The sequence below is a fragment of the Tiliqua scincoides genome, chromosome 2 (assembly GCF_035046505.1).
Source record: "Tiliqua scincoides isolate rTilSci1 chromosome 2, rTilSci1.hap2, whole genome shotgun sequence".
NCBI classification, from domain to species: Eukaryota; Metazoa; Chordata; class Lepidosauria; order Squamata; family Scincidae; genus Tiliqua; species Tiliqua scincoides.
The window spans coordinates 222,296,343-222,317,448 of NC_089822.1; the positions used below are offsets into that span (position 1 = coordinate 222,296,343).

At 45.2% G+C, this 21,106-nt stretch overlaps 1 protein-coding gene across 1 annotated transcript in view; it reads right to left on the minus strand.

Moving 5' to 3' along the window:
• The window catches only part of EEFSEC (eukaryotic elongation factor, selenocysteine-tRNA specific), a 213,362-nt gene extending 194,242 nt beyond the window's left edge, over positions 1 to 19,120 (minus strand). Inside the window, exon 1 of the mRNA XM_066616269.1 lies at positions 18,815 to 19,120. Coding sequence (XP_066472366.1) covers positions 18,815 to 19,100 — 286 coding nt within the window. The 5' untranslated portion in view covers positions 19,101 to 19,120. The remainder of the gene's footprint in view (positions 1 to 18,814) is intronic.
• Positions 19,121 to 21,106: the final 1,986 nt, after the last annotated feature.

Sequence of the window (21,106 nt, forward strand, 5' to 3'; positions counted from 1 at the left end):
TGTGCAAGAACATTTTGGTAGAAGTACAGATAAGAATATGGGAAACAGGAATTATTGGTATTTACTCTGCCTGTAATGCTTAGGGAAGCAAACTGTTTAAAAGGAGCAGCACTTCAGAATGACTACTTAATCTGAAATTTGCAGATAGTGCAGAAAATATTTTCTCACAGAATGCACAATATCTCTGCCATCATATCATCCTGTGGGCTGTTCTTGTCTTTCATTGCAGGAATCTCACTCAATTTTACTCCATTATGGATGTGACCCAAGATACCTAAAGCATGCAAGAAACTAGCTGAAAATTACTAGGGAACTTCCATCTTGCTCCCTGGCTTGCCTATACTGCCTTGAGCAAAACCAAAATGCACAGTCACTTTCTTAAAATGGGTATCTGGTAAGGTTTACTTGCTCTAGAAATAAGAATGCAGTGCAACTGGAAAAGGGACAGAGAAAGGCAAAAAAATTAGTAGGTGTTCAGAATGCCTTATAGAGAAGTGACCAAAAGTCTAGATCTCTAGCCTAGAAAGGCTACCAAGGGAAGATATAACAGAAGGATATTAAATCTACATAAGATGGTGCTTTAATGGATGTAATTTAGAAAAATGAAATACATTAGTGTTACAGTCACAACTATATCACATAGAAACTGTCTTTCAAAAACTCTCCAAGCACAATCCTTAACATGTTTACTCAGAAGTGTGTCCTACTACATTCAGTGAGGCTCACTCCCAGGAAAATGTGTAAAGCAGTGGTTCTCAAACTCTCTTGGAGCCACTGAGAGCCATTAGTTGTTTGATTTTTTTCTGTAAACCACTTTGTGAACTTTTAGTTGAAAAGCAGTATATAAATACTTTTAATACTGTTAATATAAGTCTTTGCGGGTGAGTGGGGAAGGCAGCAGGGGCAGGGGGGAAGGCAGTGACGTGATCCTGTGTGAGCATCTGCAGGACTCCCCATTCTTCAAAAGTGAAAGTGCAGCAATTGCACTCCACCTCCGCAAAAACGGAAGTGGAGCACAATCGCTGCACTTTCACTTATGAAGACATGGGGAGCCCTGCAGACGCTCACACAGGACTCCCCACACGCCCAGGACGCTGCTGCAGGGACTGGTAAGTGCATGCCAGTCCCTGCAGCCCCCTTAGCTATGCAATCCTGGGGATCGCATCACTGCCTCCCCACCACTCCAGCCCCTTTAAAGGGGCAGAGTCCAGGGACCTCAGGCTGGGGCGTCGTAACGCCCTAGTTTGAGAAGCCCTGGTGTAAAGGATTGCAGCCTTGAAGTACAATCTAAGTATCAGTTTGGTACAATCTAAATCTTTTGCACTTAGCACAAACGTAGGGACCAATCCTATTGTGCCCACTGCTGGTGCTCCAGCCCCAGTGCTGGCAGTGGGTGTCGCAAAAGTGCTGTAAGACACTTTGCCAGCAGTGAGGAATGCGTGGTGACAGGTCAGCACCAGACGAAGCTGGGTCTCCACAATGGCAGGGTGTGGAAAACGAGCACCCAGCGGTTAAGTATCTCTGTCACTCAGTGAGGAGGCTTCTTGGAGCAGAACTGGGCAGTGGGAGAGAGGACCAGAGGGCAGATCAGGCCCGGGAGGGGGGTGGGGATGGTGGCAGAAGCTGTCGCCGAATTCTATACCCCTTCCTGAGCTGTGGAAACCAACATGGATCTCCTCAGTTCTGTGCCAGCTAAAGAGGACTCACTTCTAAAGAGCTTGGCACAGATCTGAGGAGACCCGTTGGAGCCAGCAGAGTTCGACACAGGGTAAGGAAACCTTGGTTTGCAAAAATTTGTAAATAAATTTGCAAAAACCTTGGTTCCCTGACCCTGAGGAGTCCTCCAGCAGCTGCTCTGGTTCCACAGGATACAGCAGTGGTCATTTCAGCGCTACTGTACCACGCGATGCAAGGACAGCATCAGATTGGACTATTATTCCACAAACAGCTTCCTGAATTGCCACCTTCAGACATCTTCACCATGCCCCTTATCAGCAATGTCTTTAGTCCAGTGGTTTGCAAATGTTTTAGCACCGGGACCCACTTTTTAAAATGACACTATCAGGCACCACCTAGCTTTAACAAGACTTTTAAAAAGGTGATCTAGAAAGAATATTTTATTTATTTATTTGCAGGTAATATTTTATGTATTTGCAAAACAACTCAATTTCTTGTAATGCGGCAGCTCTAATGAATAGCCTCAAGCAATGTGGAGCTTAGTTATGTGACCCAACCTTCACTTGCCACCACTACCTATCATTGACAGACTTGGAAAAAAATACACAAGAAAAAAACATGGTCAAACATTCATCCCCCTTTATTTACACATGCTTGCAAACTGCAGCAGGTTAGCCCTTGCAAACTACAGGGGCTCAGCTGTTTGCAGGGTAATTAGTAGCAATTTTATTTTTGAATAGCTTAGGCAGTGGTTCCCAAACTGTGAGCAGTGTGAACTGTGGTTCTCGGGGGGGGGGGGAGTCATGCAAATCAGCCAGAGAGCAATCCTTGCAAAAAACCCGCCGCCTTATGCAGGCATGCCCCCATATCAGCAGGGGTTCCGTTTCAGAACCCCCCTCCTACAGTTAAGTGAAACTGCGAATACGGGCAAACGCCCCCCCCCCACCCTCCAGAGCTGAGGGGAGTTCCACTCCCCTAGCCTCCTGGGGTCCTCTAAGCCCAGCAGAGACTGGGGATGGACTTTCCTGGGCCTCCTAATGCCTTATAAGACATTAAAAAGTCACTTCTGGTTTCTCCGTGAAACCAGTCACATTTTTTGCCTTCTCAGGCTCAGTCGGAGCCCCTGTGGGCATCCGTCTGCAGCCTCTGCTGGGCTCAGAGGACCTTCTGAAGGCAAGGGGAGCGGAGCTTCCTTCACCTCTGGAGGGCGCATATGGGGGGCCATGGACCCGATCCACAGATAAGTGAATCCACAGGTACAGAGCCACCAGTATAATGTATAGCATTGTGGCTCTAAGAGGGAGCCACTGGGCCAGTATGCCAAGGGAGCCACCAGCCGAAAAAGTTTGGAAACCACTGGTCTCAAGGCTTGATGCAATTAGTTATCTGATCTTTCCATCACCCATGTTTTTCACTGGAGACTCTGCAGGACCCACCAGAAATCAGATCATGACCCACAGGTTGAGATATGTTGCTTTAGTCTCTTGTCTCTGCCTCTTCTTCTTTGTGTATTTTTTAGCCTGAGGAGTAGCTCTGAGACATTCAAAAGCTAGCTCACTACTTTGTGACTTTCAATTGATCCTAACAGACATATTATGCTGCTATATAGCAAGAGCTATAGGAAGAACAGTAAGGTACATCTACTTAATTATCTGTAATTTTGAACACATGCATTTGCCTGTTAGCTCAGAGCAAGTTGGAATAAATTTCAAGACTAAAAGTTATTCCATTTACCAGTTCCGTATTTGTGAATAGATGGTCTTTCATTCTTCTATGGTGTTAAGGCCAGTAACCAATTGTTGCATCTTTTTACTACAAGCACCATTCTCTAACCTCAAGGTGGGGAGGGGCAGGTTGTCATAATAATATGTTCAAGCAACACTAAGGCTGCAATCCTACCTATACTTATTTACCTGTGAGTACACTCCATTTAATACAATGGCACTGACTGCTGAGTAGATATGCATAGGTTTTTATCATGTTAAAAGCTCAAGAATGTTTTACTCTAAGGCCTCTTCATTACTCCTCTTCTAAATTATTTCATTTCTCTTAGCTTTTCTGAAGGCCTTAAAGGCAAAAACACAATACTTTAATCCCTGACAACATAAGGTGGGAAGCAAGGGGCGGGGAGGGGGGAATGTCAGAATTCCGGTTAAGAATTACAACATTTAAATAATACTTTTTTCCTTTTGCTTATTTCTGGTACGACTATAAGGTGATGCTTCCTAACTATTATTATTATTAAGAATATTTATACTGTATACCACTTATAAACCAAAAAGTCCACAAAACCGTTTACACGACAAACTAAATAAATGAGAGTTCCTGTCCCAAAAGAGCTCATAATCTAAAAAGAGATGCAATAGAAACAGTAAAGAACAGTTGGAACAGACATTACGCTGGGACCAGCAGGGATAACTGCCCTTCCCCTGCTAAATATAAGAGGGGCATCACTTCAAAAAGCACCTCTTTGCCTAGTAAGCAGTCTTCATCAATTGTAACTTCATCAAGAAAATTGTATTTTCTTGAATTCAAACAAGTTTTACAAATCAGATAATCCTTACATACTAAAACATGACCCCTTTACCCACTAGTGACCCCTTTACCTCTAGTGTGAGAAGAGTAGTTGGTTTCATTATGTGACCATTTAAGTAGCATTAAATATGGAACACTATTTATTAAAATGAAGCATAGAAGGCAGAGCTGTTTTTTTTTTTTAAAGAGAGGTGCCTACATTCCAGATATAGAGTTACTAGTATTCTTTAAAGAGGAAATTCATCAAAGCATCCCTCACTTTTTCTTTAAATCAGGGAAGTGAAAATTATAGTGAGAAGAAGTGAAATTCATGTTTGAACTTCAGGCTATGCAGACCCTGCATTTTCTTTATCCCAATTCAAATTCAATGACCTGTTACCCTACACATTTATCATAAAGTTCCTACTTTGTAAGCAAACACTGCCCTCTTGTGCACTAGAATATCCAGCAGAGTTTAATATTAGTAGCAGATTTCTACCCTGCACTCTACATATTTATTCTTAATTTGGGCATAGGTTTTATACACAGGTCATTTTGCTTTAGGCTTAGGTCATTACCAAAATAAAAGAGGGAAAAATTAATTAGCATTACAAATCAAGATCAGAAAAAAAATACTCAACCCAAGTTCTAGCCCAACGTGAGTGCCAATAAACGGGAAATACAGCTTATATACAGAATGCTCAAGTATAAACAAGCAAGTGCTGCACTTGCTTAAAATGTTTACTCAAAAGTAAGTCTCATTGCTTTCAAGTGTCTACTCCTATGGAAATATGCACAAGAATGATTGCAGCATTAGAGAAACTTGAAAATCTTATTTTCTGAGCAGTCATTGCAAAGAGCAGCAAACTACAGTAAGTCTTTGGCACAAATCTGGGAACTCGGGATACCTGCCACAAAGTTGGGGTGAGGTATGACATCTAGTGGGGAGAAGTGGGGAGAGGTGCTAAACTCTTCACCCATCTGCCAGTTTTCCCTGCTTCTTCCCAATACAGTTTCCACAAGGGACAAGAGAAGTACATATATCTGGGAATAAAGCAGCTCCATGGTATAAACATACTGAGGGAGTATTAAGCACAAACTGTTGCCACTTCTCTGCAAATCACTTACGTACCACCTTGCAGTAGAGTAATCGCAACGGTTCCCAGACCTATGTTTACTGCGCAAAATGTTCTAAATGTGAAGTCACCCATTCATCTCTACTTTTCAACTTGACACACAGTCATCCACAGTAGCAAAAGCACATGATCTCATTTTAAATAAAGACATTCAAACTATTAAGATCATTCATATTCTCAAAAGTTAAAACCAGCTTTAAAATTCATTTTTTGTTTTCAAATAACATTTTCCTACTTAATTTCTTGGTGCAAATATACAACGCAGATGAAAAAACATAGGACACCATCTATACTTGAATCAGCCTATAGAAACCTAGGGTGAAAATGCAAAAAGAAACAAAATCTAAGATTAGCCCTCAGGGCCCAGTTTCATAAAGTGTTTACTTAGGGCAAGCAGCGGATCTTCCATCATCTTTTGTGCCACTTTACAATGGAGAAAATGGTTCCACCATTTCTAGCACCCTAACAGGCGGCTGTGTAGGTTGATAAATGTTTATTCTGAAAGCATGATCAAGAGGTTGATCACAATAAGCATTTGGACAGGAAAAAAATGAAAAGTCTGCCAAGGTAATCTTGAAAATAATCTACATCAAAATAGTTTTAAAGCATACTAATATGCCCACAATTCTCTTGATCTTTCAATACTTTCATTGTGGTTGTTAGCATCAGTAAAGCCTACTTTTGCAATATGCAATTCCCCCCTCCTCTCCCCAAAGCCCTTGCAAGAGTTCAAAAGTCTTGGCCCCTTCAATGTATCAGGTATGAATTAATACCCTTCCTTAAAAGAACACAGCAGCAAAGTGGAAACAGACACTCACAGGCTGCCCTGTCTTTGAAAAGAACTGCAGGGACAAATGGTGACAATGAAGCTCCGGTCAAAAGTAAAAAGGTCAAAGGTTCAGACAAGTGTAAGGAATTACAAAACTACAAGTTCGTCCAAGTTCCTCCCACAGGTTTAAACAATCTGGGTCAAGCAGTAGCTTTCAAATTAAAATGCTCCAAAACTACTCTGCCCTTTGTTCTTCTATAAAGAACAATAGGCAATATATTTTTTTAAATGTTCTTACAGAAGCTTTCTCCCTTAATACAAAGTCAGCAAGATAGAGAGCATCTTAAAAACAGTTTAACCTAAAATAAACAGTTCAGCAGCCAGCGCTCTGTGTGTGGGGGGCAAGGGGAGGGGAGACTAAGGTGAAGTAATCATGTTCTTCTGTATTAGTGTGCTGACCCTTTGTAGGGCATGAAATCAACTATCAGCAAGTTAAAAATCTGCTACTTGTTAAACTACTTTGCTACGCAGAGTGGCCTTAAAATAAAATATAGGGATTGAGTTTCTCCTGAAAGATTAACTTGTATAACCTCTCAGCAGGCTTCCCCATCACTGAACTCTAGCAGAACCGCTCAGGTCCTAATTGGCGATATAAACATTTTACAGGAGAAAACTGTAGTTATGAAAACTGGACTACCTAAAATGCATTGAGAGTTCTCTTGATCTAAGAATACGCATTAAACGGCCACAGGTAAAGCATAGCTACATTAGAATTTGATAGAAATGTATTGGGGTAAGAAGTGGAGACCAAATCCACTATTTAATCCAGTCTTGACTATTAACTTAATCTTGCTGCCCAACCTTTTAGAAATGTCAGGGGTGGAACTATCTGTAGCAGTCTCTATTCTTAGCAGGTAGGTAAAAAATTATTTTGATTTAACACATGATATGTTTCATTTTCAAGGGCAAAGTCTATAAGAAAAATGCAACCAATGAAAATGAAATATGAGTTCCATCTTCCATTTCTCTTCTATTTGGTTACTGTTCAAATATTCTGCATTTATTTAAACCTAAAGTTTTATCCCTAAGGAAGCTTCATCGTACTGTCTTGAAAAGAATCTGCAAGGTCAAAAACTGCCCAGCAAAACAGTCGCTCTACGAAAATCCCATAGAAAAATTACCCAGACCCAACTTAATTTTAAGAGATAAAATTTTAATAAACTTTAAGCAGAGAAGCTGTCATCAGAAGGTACACACAATTCAGCACAATTTCAGCCACAGAAGTATGAACGTGATTGGATACCTACACAAAAACCATTCTAATCCAAGGATCTTCAGTGAAGATTGCTGGCTCATAAAGAAAAAAAAATTAAAGGTATTAAATTAAATGGCTGTTGTGCATTTACAGCATTCAGATCCTACAGACCATCTGGACACTGCAGCTGAAGAAAAAGGCTGCGACCAAACTCTGATAAGCAGTAGGTAAAGGAACATAAATAATCTACTTTATTGGCTCCACTGGCTGGTTCTTTACTTCCAAGAACAATTCAGGGTACTGACTATAAAGCCATATGTGGTATTGGAAACAGTTCTCACAATCATGAGACCAGTACATCTCTTCCTCCCACTGGTTAACACTGTTCAGCGGTGGGAGGAGGAGATGTACTGGTCTCATGATCCAATCCCTCCATGGAACTTTCATCCCTCTTCCAAATATGCAAGAAAAGACCCCCTAAAAGAATACAGTACAGAATAAAATACAGTAGATTTCCCCTAGCTATGAACTTTCACTGATTCACATTGGATTTGTGGGGGTGACTCCACCCTTACTCCCCTACTATCCCAATGCAATCTGGGAAGAAGGAAGGTCAAAAGGAACTGCTCTTTGGTTTTTAGGTGCCATTGCTTGGAGCTTTAGAAAAAGGGTCAGATACATCCTGCTTTGTTCCTCTGCTTATTCAAGTGTGCAATTAACCTAACACCAAATGTCTACTCAAAAGTAAGTTCCATTCTGTTCAATACTCCTTACTCCCAGCACAGCATATAGGATTGCAGCTCAATTCACAGATCCCTGTGTGTTGCAGCAGGCCACCTGTGCCCAAGAACATGAAGAGATCTTGGCCCATCCACCAGTGGAACAAATAATTGGTGCTAAGGGAATAGACAGTAGTTTTCATTTATAAGGCAGGCCAAGCCAGGTCTGAAAAGCACTGTCTGATGAAGCATCTTCTCCCATATGGTGAAACTCAGTCCTCTAAATAACATATACCCCCAAAGTTACATCAGATTCAACAAGGAAGGGTCCTTCTATACAGTGGAACCCAAACTATAGATTTCTCTTCTCAGTTAGAGACCACAGCTGCGATACAAGGACATCTGCAAGAGGGATCTGAAGGCCTTAGGAGTGGACCTCAACAGGTGGGAAACCCTGGCCTCTGAGCCGTCCGCTCAGAGGCAGGCTGTGCAGCATGGCCTTTCCCAGTTTGAAGAGACACTTGGCCAACAGTCTGAGGCAAAGAAGGAAGGCCCATAGCCAGGAAGACAGACCAGGGACAGACTGCACTTGCTCCCAGTGTGGAAGGGATTGTCACTCCCGAATCGGCCTTTTCAGTCACACTAGACGCTGTTCCAGAACCACCATTCAGAGCGCGATACCATAGTCTTTTGAGACTGAAGGTTGGCAACATAGACCCATGGAGACATATTAAATTATAATAATTGCCTAAATAAAAACACTTTAATATTCCAGAGCTGCATCCCAAGATTTTCTTCCTCCTGAGGAAGAAGTCTTCCAAGAATCTGAAGACTTGGGATACAACTTCCGTATACTGTTTCTGTTGGAAAAGTTTTGAAGAAGCTTTATCTATACGAAGGTGTGTTGTATCTTTTTGCTAGTTGTTGTTAGCCACTTCTAACTACTCAGAAGGAAGCCCCACGGAGTTCAATGGGACGTACCCCTACATAAGCACACACAGAACTGCAGTCCGAGATTTCAACTGGAAGAAAAAAATGGAATTTTTAACAACAAATTTGTTTTTATTTCAATTAATAGATCCCTTTAAAAGTCTTGTAAGGAACCACATGCTTTAGGAAGAAGACAACAAGGCAAGAAATCCTTTTAAGAACTGGAAAAGAATGACTTTTCTGCCTTCTCTCTCCCCTTTCAATGTGTTAATATGCTGCAATAATAATAATAATAATAATAATATAATATACAGTATTTATATACCGCCTTTCTTGGTCTTTATTCAAGACTTTATTCAAGGCGGTTTACATAGGCAGGCTTATTAAATCCACGCAGGGATTTTTACAAATTGAAAGAAGGTTCTTTCTTTCAAGAACTACTACATTCAAGGTGTTACACTCCGATCTGGTTTCACATTCTGGCCTCCATCCTCCCACGCTCCGCGCAGATGGAACAGCTCAGCTGCAGCTTGCCAGCTGCTTCAAGGTCACACGGTGCCAGTGGCCTCGAACTGGCGACCTTGTGGATGTTAATCTTCAGGCAAATGGAGGCTCTACCCTCTAGACCAGACCTCCTGCCCTCCTCCAGACCTCCTGCAAATGACTCACATGTATGTTGGAAGATGAACTAACAACAAATATTGCACAGGCCACTCATCTATATTAACTTTTTTGCAAGCCTGAAGTTGATGTTTCTACCCTTCATTCCCACAATTAACCGAGAGCATCCTCTCAGCAATTGCATCCAAGCCTCATGTCAAAATGAGGGCAGAACGACTGCTATTCTGTTCTGTTGGGCTGACTGTAATAAACATTCCCCTCATAGGCCATTGAACACTTTTCAATCTGGGCTGACTTTTGGTGACTGAGAGTTCAATCAATTTAGGTTTATGCAGATTTCTACATAGTAGCTTACCCACAGTCTTCAAGACCTGGTAGAACACAAGTTTTAAAAACCTGAGGGTAACAGTTTCTTCCATGAAAGAAGTTGATAGAGTAGCAAACCCCTTTCTCCTTGGGAACACACTTCTTTCAACCCAGAAGCAAGACCTGAAATTAACAATTCTGAATTAAATAAAGAGCTCTGGTGCTTGGAAACTGAGCTGCAATGTAAGAGGCTATGCTTGCTAAAAAGAAACAACTAGCGATGAGATCTAATTCTTTACACTTGTGGTCCTCAACTTCACCAAGTGCTGGTATGGGCAACCTGAAAGCAATTCACGTCGCAGTTCAGTTACATTACTTTCGTTACCTATACATCAATGAATTAAAAACTTGAAATAAAACTCTTCAATCAAAATAATCCGCTTCTAATTACCACATTTGTTGGGGATGAGGTATTTCATCAATGTCATACCAAAGTTTTATAGAAACAAAGATAAGGTATAAATATAACATTTGTTACTTTTCTCCTTGCTTTGGATATAAGGGAAGTGAGTTCTAGTCCATGAAACTTTATGCCATACTAAATCTGTTAGCCTTTAAAGTCCTACAAGACTTATACAGAGCAATCCTTAGCATGTTTACTAGAAATAAGCCCCAGTAAGTTTAATAACACTTTAGGAAGTGTATTAGGATTGCAGCCTAAATTGTTTTTTTCATGAGAAAAGGATGCTACATAACATGGCTATGCCTCTAGATGAGGTCCTTCTAAGATAGTAGAGTGATTTACTCACAGAGAACGGGCAGCCCAATCCTATGCTGCCTGGAGCGTGGGGCTGCTGTGGCGCCAAAAATGGCTGCCACTGCATCCTGAGCGCTAACTGGGCAGTGCCAGCGGCACCTTTCATCCCCTTCCCCCTGGGTAAGGCAAGCAGCCCCGCAGTGGGGCTACCCAATTCTACAGCAATCCTTCGGCAACAAGATTAAGATCCCTGCTTAGGATTGAGCCCGTACTACACTCATGTGTGTCTGCACATATGCACACAAACACAGCCAGAAAACATTTGTTTCCTAGAACTTTTTTATCCACTAATATGATACCACTCTACTACCCTCTTGATACACAATTTGTATTCTATAATGATGGACTCTCAATGTTCTGAAGAAGCCCATGATCTGTTTACTTTATCAGTATACCTAAACCTCACTGGAAATTTATGGCTTGTTTAAAGTTCCAATCCTAGACATGCCTAGCTACTGAAATCAGTAGGACTTGCTTCCGAGTAAAAATCAGGTTGCCATCCTAAGGATGGATGCGCACTAGAGAGAAAACCCTATTGAAATTGATGGTTCTAAAAGCCCAGTCCTAAGCATAGTTAGACTAGTTGGCAACCTTCAGTCTCGAAAGACTATGGTACTGCGCTCAGAATGGTGGTTCTGGAACAGCATCTAGTGTGGCTGAAAAGGCCAATTCGGGAGTGACAATCCCTTCCACACTGGGAGCAAATGTAGTCTGTTCCTGGTCTGTCTCCCTGGCTATGGGCCTTCCTTCTTTGCCTCTTTGCCTCGGTCTGTTGGCAAAGTGTCTCTTCAAACTGGGAGAGGCCATGCTGCACAGCCTGCCTCCAAGTGGGCCGCTCAGAGGCCAGGGTTTCCCACCTGTTAAGGTCCACTCCTAAGGCCTTCAGATCCCTCTTGCAGATGTCCTTGTATCGCAGCTGTGGTCTACCTGTAGGGCGCTTTCCTTGCACGAGTTCTCCATAGAGGAGATCCTTTGGGATCCGGCCATCATCCATTTCACGACATGACCGAGCCAACGCAGGTGTCTCTGTTTCAGCAGTGCATACATGCTAGGGATTCCAGCTCGTTCCAGGACTGTGTTGTTAGGAACTTTGTCCTGCCAGGTGATGCCGAGGATGTGTCGGAGGCAGCACATGTGGAAAGTGTTCAGTTTCCTCTCCTGTTGTGAGCAAAGAGTCCATGACTCGCTGCAGTACAGAAGTGTACTCAGGACGCAAGCTCTGTAGACCTGGATCTTGATATGTTCCGTCAGCTTCTTGTTGGACCAGACTCTCTTTGTGAGTCTGGAAAACGTGGTAGCTGCTTTACCGATGTGTTTGTTTAGCTCGGTATCAAGAGAAAGAGTGTCAGAGATCGTTGAGCCAAGGTACACAAAGTCATGGACAACCTCCAGTTCATGCGCAGAGATTGTAATGCAGGGAGGTGAGTCCACATCCTGAACCATGACCTGTGTTTTCTTAAGGCTGAGTCCCAAGCATATCCACACAGAAATAAGTCCAATTATAGTCAATGGAGTTTACTCCAGTTGGTGCTAAGATACAGCAGCTCCTGAGAAATTTTGACACCCCGTCCCCCATTTTATGCCATGCACAGCAACACCTTCTTCTATCCTTCCCATGGAAACTGAAAATGTTACTGCTGCTTGCCTGTTCACAAAAGTGAGCAGATAAGTGGTGGTTGGAAGGAAAATGCCTTCAATCATTTATTCTCTCACTTGGAGATGTGCAACAGTAAAGACTGTGCTGACTGGAAAGAGAGTGCAGCTGAACAAGAACAGGCAGCAGTTACTCTTACTTTTACTCACCCTCCCTCTCTGGGTGGCATGGCAGAGACAACTGGGGTCAAAAGAGCTATGTAAAGAGTGCATACTAGCCAGGCAAGACAGCAGCTGCTCCCTGCAAAACAAGTCACTGCCTCCACTCACTTGCTCACTTTCTCTTTCTGGATAGTGCAGAAGAGAGAAGGGACCCAATGCAGGACCCAAAAAAAGTGAGAGCCACTACTGCCCAGACGGAGTGCACAAGTGAGCAGATACAACCTCCCAGAGAGGAAGGGAAGGCTAGCAGTTAGAAGCAGTTGCTGCTGCTTGCAATTGGCATTCACTTAACTGCCTGAAGAAGGGGGAAGCAATCATACAGAAGCAGAAGCTACTTCCAAGAGGAGCTCATGACACTGTTCAGCAAACAAGAACAAGCCTGAGGGTCTGCTTGCCTGTTCATCCTCCCTTTCCAAGAGGCATAGCAGAGAAGATTAGGTCTGCTAGGCTCTATCCTCCTCTATCCTATAGCACCCAAAGTAACAGTGCAAAGCAGGTAGCGGCAACCTCATTGTTGTTTCCTAATCTGTGCTTTTCTTCTGAGTGAAACAATAGTGGCAATTGGGCAAAGTGAGCCCAATTGTCTCTATTACACTAACTGGGGAGAGAGGGAAGGCAAGCAAACAGAGATGGTGGTTCATCCACTCTGGACAATGCCCTGACAAAATGGAAAAGATAAGCAAGTAGGAAGAGCCCCTACTTCAGAGAGAGAGAAAGAGAGCAATCCAAAGCATCAACAGCTTATCCTTGCAACTGTCACTCAATCCTGACCAGATGCACAGATTCAACAGCTGCTCCCTCAAGGAACAGCCACTTCTTACCCTCTTTCATCCTCTCCGAGAAACAGCTTTTGCCTTCTGTCTTTAAAAAACATGAAGATCGGCCCCTCACCAGGAAGATCAGGCCTGGTGGGATCACCCAAGCTAAGCGAGGAAGTGAAAGCTGCAGCTGCTCCCTATAGGAATTATAACAGATTCTGTTTGCTAATCCACCCCACTACTCCTGCTCTTTCCAGACAGGGTACAAGTCTAACTTCTGCACCGACTACAGGCGAGAAAGTCAGAAGATTAGACACCTGGCACCTCTGCTTGCTTAAAAACACATTTCTGCCCAGCCTACATGTGTACACATTTGATATGAGTTGTATATATGCAACACATACCTGTTGCATGTAATGTTGTGTATTGTACATACAACATTGGGCAGAAATGGCTTAGACACTAGAACTTTCCCTCTAGGTGCTACATTGTTGAGGACTGCACAAAAAGGCCCCAATCCTTGTTGCTACAATTTTTAGAGTGAGATGGGGAGGCAAGCAAGTAGATGGCTTCTCTTTTTCTCTGGGCAACCCCAAGAAGTCCAATCCTTCCATCATGCCACTCACAGATAATGCGTGCCCCAACTGCCACCTCTGCCTCTTGTTCACACTTTCTCTCCCTTGCCAGTGCAATGAGCAGCTTTGGGACGGAGGAAGAGAAAGGGAGACACAAAGGCTACAATCCTAAACACACTTCCCTGGGAGAAAGCCCCACTGACAATAATAGGACCTTCTCCTGAGTAGACAGGCCTAGGACTGCGCTCTAAGACAGCAATCCTAGCCACAATTTCCTGGGAATAAGCCCCACGGACTCTAATGGGACTTACTTCCAAGTAGACAGGCCTAAGACTGGGCTCTGAGACCACAGCCCTAGCCACATAAGAACATAAGAACAGCCCCACTGGATCAGGCCATAGGCCCATCTAGTCCAGCTTCCTGTATCTCACAGCGGCCCACCAAATGCCCCAGGGAGCACACCAGATAACAAGAGACCTGCATCCTGGTGCCCTCCCTTGCATCTGGCATTCTGACATAGCCCATTTCTAAAATCAGGAGGTTGCGCATACACATCATGGCTTGTAACCCATAATGGATTTTTCCTTCAGAAACTTTTCCAATCCCCTTTTAAAGGCATCCAGGCCAGATGCCGTCACCACATCCTGCGGCAAGGAGTTCCACAGACCGACCACACATTAAGTAAAGAAATATTTTCTTTTGTCTGTCCTAACCCTCCCAAACCTCAATTTGAGTGGATGTCCCCTGGTTCTGGTGTTATGTGAGAGTGTAAAGAGCATCTCTCTATCCACTTCTCTATCCTTCCCATGCATAATTTTGTATGTCTCAATCATGTCCTCCCTCAGGCATCTCTTTCCTAGGCTGAAGAGGCCCAAATGCCATAGACTTTCCTCATAAGGAAGGTGCCCCAGCCCAGTAATCATCTTAGTCGCTCTCTTTTGCACCTTTTCCATTTCCGCTATGTCCTTTTTGAGATGTGGCAACCAGAACTGGACGCAATACTCCAGATGTGGCCTTACCATAGATTTGTACAACGGCACTATAATATTAGCCATTTTGTTCTCAATACCCTTCCTAATGATCCCAAGCATAGAATTGGCCTTCTTTACTGCCGCCGCACATTGGGTCGACACTTTCATCGACCTGTCCACCACCACCCCAAGATCTCTCTCCTGATCTGTCACAGACAGCTCAGAACCCATTACCCAAAACCCAAAACCATGTGAAGTTTTGATTTTTTGCCCCAATATGCATTACTTTACACTAATTTACATTGAAACGCATCTGCCATTTTGCTGCCCATTCTGCCAGTTTGGAGAGATCATTCTGGAGCTCCTCACAATCACAACTGATCTTCACCACTCAGAAATGTTTGGTGTCATCTGCCACCTCACTGCTCACCCCTGTAATTTATGAAGAGGTTGAAAAGCACCGGTCCCAGGACAGATCCTTGGGGCACACTGCTTTTCACCTCTCTCCATTGTGAAAATTGTCCACTGACACCCACTCTCTGTTTCCTGGTCTTCAACCAGGTCTCAATCCAGGAGAGGCCCTGCCCTCTAATTCCCTGACTGTGAAGTTTTTTCAGTAGCCATTGGTGAGGGACTGTGAGGGACTGTGTTGAACGCCTTCTGAAAGTCCAGATATATAATATCCACGGGTTCTCCCACATCCACATGCCTGTTGACCTTTTCAAAGAATTCTAAAAGGTTTGTGAGGCATGACTTACCCTTACAGAAGCCATGCTGATTCTCCCTCAGCAAGCCCTGTTTGTCTATGTGTTTTGAGATTCTATCTTTGATGAGGCATTCCACCATCTTACCCGTTATAGATGTTAGGCTGACCGGCCTATAGTTTCCTGGGTCCCCCCTCTTTCCCTTTTTAAAGATTGGTATGACATTTGCTATCTTCCAATCCTCTGGCACCGTGGCCGTTTTGAGGGACAAGTTGCATATTTTAGTGAAGAGATCAGCAACTTCGTTCTTTAATTCCTTAATAACTCTTGGGTGGATGCCATCAGGGCCCGGTGACTTGTTGATCTTTAATTTATCAATTAGGTCTGAAACATCTTCTCTTTCAACCTCTATCTGACTTAATTCCTTGGTCAGGAGGGGCCGTTCAGACAGCGGTATTTGCCTGAGGTCTTCTGCCGTGAAGACAGATGCAAAGAACTCATTTAATTTCTCTGCCATCTCTTCCTTTTATCTCCCCTTTCCCTCCCTCACCATCCAGAAGGCCAACCACTTCTCTGGCGGATTTCCTGTTTCTAACATATTTGGGCAGGAGGTCTGGTCTAGAGGGTAGAGCCTCCATTTGCCTGAAGATAACATCCACAGGTCGCCAGTTCGAGGCCACCGGCACCATGGTACCTTGAAGCAGCTGACAAGCTGAGCCGAGTTATTCCATCTGCTCTGAGCGTGGGAAGATGGAGGCCAGAATGTGAAACCAGATCAGAAAGAAACATCTGAATGTTGTGGTTCTTGAAAGAAAGAACCTTCTTTCAATGGTAAAAATCCCTACGGGGATTTAAACAGCCTGCCTATGTAAACCGCCTTGAATAAAGTCTGAGGAGAAATCTGACGACCAAGAAAGGCAGTATATAAATACCTGTATTATTATTATTATTATTATTATTATTATTCCCCTTAATGTTGCTGGTCATGCGTTCCTCATAGTCTCGCTTGGCCTCCTGTATCACCTTCTTACATTTCTTTTGTCACAGTTTATGTTCCTTTTTATTCTCTTCATTAGGGCAAGACTTCCATTTACGGAAGGAAGCTTCCTTGCCCTTTATAGCCTCTCTAACTTGGCTGGTTAGCCATGCAGGGACCCTCCTGGACTTAGTGGAGCCTGTGGGGAAAATTGCAGAGTAACAAAAAGGCTGGCTGCAAGTAACAAACTTGCAGTTTATCAGAACACATTCTAAGACAGCCTTGGCTCACCACCTTGTACTTACGTAAACAGGATGGGAGACTGTACTTGGAAGATGCGCCTCTTATCAAGAAAAGTGCCTTAGTCAGGCTAGAGCTGGCTAATGTTTATCTTTTAACTGAATGCAACTCAGCTTATTCTGTTCTGTTTGAGACTTAATAAAAAGACACTTGCTAGAAGCGGGGCGGGAGACTTCTTCAGCTCCAGCCTTCCTCCTGCTTTGTTCCCTTGGAAACCTGTCTGTTTCATCATTCCGCTTCTGCACCTGCACGATATCCAGCAGCTGGACCTGAGTCCTGCTGCTCCCAGAGTTAAATGCAACAGGAGCCCTTCTTCCTTTGCAGTATACACTTCTGCTGGGCATCTGTTACTGTTGTTTTGAGCAGCCTCCATGCACTCTGGAGAGATTGGACTCTTTTTACCTTCCCTTTCAACCTCCTTCTAACCAGCCTCCTCATTTGAGGGAAGTCTGCTCGTCAGAAGTCAAGGGTTTTTGTGAGAGATTTGCCTGGTATTCTTCCCCCGACATGCATGGCGAAACGGGTCGCAGCATGATCACTGTTCCCTAACAGCTCCGTAATATGGACATCGCTAACCAGGTCCTGAGTATCGCACAATATTAAATCCAGAGTCACCTGTCCTCTGGCGAGCTCCATGACTAGCTGCTCTAAGGCACAGTCATTTAACATGTCAAGGAATCCGGTCTCCTTTTCATGACCAGAACACAAATTGACCCAGTCTATATGAAGATAATTGAAGTCCCCCATGATTACAACCCTGTCCCTCCTTGTCACCTCCCTGATCTGTTTCCTCATTTCAAGGTCCCCTTCCGGTTTCGATAGTAATCCCACAGTATTACATCACTCCTGAGGCCTGGTAATTTAACCCAAGGAGGTTCTATGGTGGAGTCGGACCCGCCTTCAATCTCTACTTTGCTGGATTCTATCCCTTCCTTAATGTAAATGGCCACTCCACCTCCAACACGCCCCTGCCTGTCCCTCCTGTAGAGTTTATAGCCCAGGATTGTGGTATCCCACTGATTTTCCACATTCCACCAGGTTTCCATTATACCCACTATGTCAATGTTTTCCCTTGTCACCAGACATTCCAGTTCTCCTATTTTTGCTTGCAGATTTGGGGCATTTGCATAAAAGCATTTGTACATGGAATGCCCCAGGATGGGCTGCTTATTAGCTCCTTTATCCCTGCATCCTCCCATTGTGCCAAATGGTCTATCACAACCCATCATGCTACCATTCCCAATTTCTTCTCCTACTCTGCCTTTACCTTGTTGTTCTCTAACCTCCCCATCCTCCTCCCATAGGGATGAGGAATTCCAAACTGGATGCCCCTTGGCTCCTGTCGGCCTTCCCCCAGGGATCAGTTTAAAAGCTGCTCTGCCACCTTTTTAATGTTATGCGCCAGCAGTCTGGTTCATGTGAAGCCCATCCCTCTTGCACAGGCCCTGCTTGTCCCAAAACATTCCACAGTGCCTAACGAATCTAAACCCTTCCTCCCTACACCTCATCCATGCACTGAGACCCCTAATCTCCGCCTGCCTAGTTGGCCCTGCGCGTGGAACAGGTAGCACTTCAGAGAATGCTACCTTTGAGGTCTTGGCTTTCAGCTTCCTACCTAATAGCCTAAATTTGGCCTCCAGGACCTCCCGGCTACACTTGTCCATGTCGTTGGTGCCGACATGCACCACAACCGCTACCTCCTCCCCAGCACTGTCTACCAGCCTGTCTTTCCTGGGAGTAAGCCCCACTGACTCTAAGGGGACTTACTTCCAAGTAGACAGGCCTAGGACTGGGCTCTGAGACCGCAAGCCCAGTCACACTTTCCTGAGAGTAAGCCCCACTGCCTCTACCGGGACCTACTTCCGAGTAGCGCGCAGGGCTGGCGCAAGGACAGGCTGCCCAGCGCCGCCCAGCCGGCAGCGCGGGCGCCAGTGCGGAGGCGGAGGGGCCCCGGCCGCCCGCCGCTCTTACCGCCAATGATGGTGCGGATGAGGGAGGCGTGCCCGGGGCAGTCGACGAGGGTGAGCTGGAGCGTGCCGGGGCCCGGGCCGAGGCGCGCGGGCAGCGCGGTGCAGAGGCAGGAGAAGCCCAGGTCCAGCGTGATGCCGCGCGCGCGGCTCTGCGGCGCGCGGTCGAAGGCGGCGGTGGAGCCCACCGTGCTCAGCGCCCGGGCCAGCGCCGTCTTGCCGCTGTCGATGTGGCCCAGCACGCCCACGTTCACGTTCAGCCGCCGCTCGGAGGGCGCAGCGCCCGCCATGGATGCGATGTCGCCCGGCGGTCCGGCCCTCAACGCCGCCCCGCCGCCACGCGGCCGCGCTGGAGCCGTTCCGGCGGCGGTGTGCCCGCCCGCTGCTCGCGGCCCACGCCTAGGCTCGTCTACTCAGGAGTAAGCCCCGTTAGAGTCAGTGGGGCTTACTCCCAGGAAAGCGTGGCTAGGATGGCAGCCTCGCAGTCTAACCCTAGGCTAGTCTCCTCAAAACTAAGCCCCATTATAGTGAATGGGGCTTACTCCCAGGTAAGTGTGGACAGGGCTGTAGCCTTAGAGCCCAAGCCTATGCCTGTCTACTCAGAAGTAAGTTCCATTATAGTGAATGGGACTTACTCCCAGGAAAGTGTGGATGGATTGCAGCCTCACAGTCCAATCCTATGCATTTCTACTCAGAAGTAAGTTCCATTACAGTCAGTGGGGCTTACTCCCAGGAAAGTGTGGGAGTTGATTGGGCTACCAGAGGGCTAGTGGGGGAAAGCAGGCACCTCCCAGGTTGCAGTTCTGTGCACACCCAGATGAATGTCTGATCCATTGAATTCAGCGCTCTTAGCGTCTGCCTAAGGCTGCAATCCTATCCAACCTTACTTGTGAGTAAGCCCCATTGATTATAATGGGACTTACTTCCAAGAAGACATGCATACTTGGACTCTAAGAGCGTTGGGCACTGCTGCAGAAGCTTTCCACTAGTCCAGAGTCTGCAACACCACTCCTCTTCAGTCAGCAAGTGACACATTTTGAAAGCCAACAAATAAGTGGTGGTTGTATGGAAAAGCTACTGCTGCCTCCAGCCACTCACTCTGGGCTGTAGAGTAGTAAGGACTGGGCCTAATTGTGCTGCCCAGAGAGACAGCGAGGAGGAGGAGGAGAAAGCAGCATCCTCTCTCTCTAGTACAGTGTGAACTGGCAATGACAGAGCTGGCCAAGGAGAGCAAGTGAATCAGACAAGTCCTTGCAGTGCTTTCTCATGCTTGCTCATCTTCCTTCAGTACTGCCAGGCTTGGGCCACAAGACACCAGCTAGAGAAAGGAAGGACTGCCACCTTTGCCCTCTTGTTCACCCTTTAAGAGCTGTGGTAGAAAGGGTTGAGCCCAATAAATATAACTGCACACTCTGAAGAAGGATGCACATGGGCAGAAATGGCTACTAAAATGAGCAGCTGCCTCATCCTCACTCGCCTGTGTGCTTTCTCTGGGACATTCAATGTTGAAGATTAGCCCCAGCAAGTCCATTTTCTCCCACCAAATCAAGCAAGGAGACAGGGAGTGTGAGCAGGTGCAGCCTCTGAGAGAGACGGAATGGGAGACCAATTTGCTTGCTCAGTACTCCCAGTGCAGAGAGAGAGAGAGAGAGATGAGCAATTGTTTTCTCCCAGGAGCAGCTGCTATCCACTCTTGCTTGTTCTTTGGGCAACATGGTAAGGAGGATTGGTAAATGATTGTCTGCCCTCTCCATCCTGAAGTCTCTACCTGCTCACTCACCCTTTCTCTTTGGATGGAAAATGGGAAGGACTGGGTTAAGCAGGGCCACCAGGATGAGTAAGCAAGCTAGAGGACCTCTACCCTCCGTGTTTCTGTTGGTGGTGCAGTACAGAGTTTTGTGTTCACTGGCCCAGTCCCCACCATTGCATCACCCAAGTAGGTAGGTGAGTAGAGACAATGAAGCAACTGTTTCTTGCACAAGAAGCCACCTCTGCTCACTTGAATGCCTATGTTGTCCTTCCATGAACTGCAGTGATCCTGAGTGAACTGAGTGATCACTCCAGAACTGAGTGAACTGAGTGATCCTGCAGTTCTCAGTGAACTGAGAACTGGACTCAGGAGATCCAACCCAGGCCAAATCCTAAAGAGAAAGCATGTGTAATCCACCACCTCTATTCACTTTCTTGTTGTCTCATTCTTGGCAGTACTGTGGGGAGGTTTGGGCTGATCAGAGGAGTGAAGAAGATGAGGGGCATCTTTATCTACAATAGCACCTTCAAGGTCCTATAGTAGCTT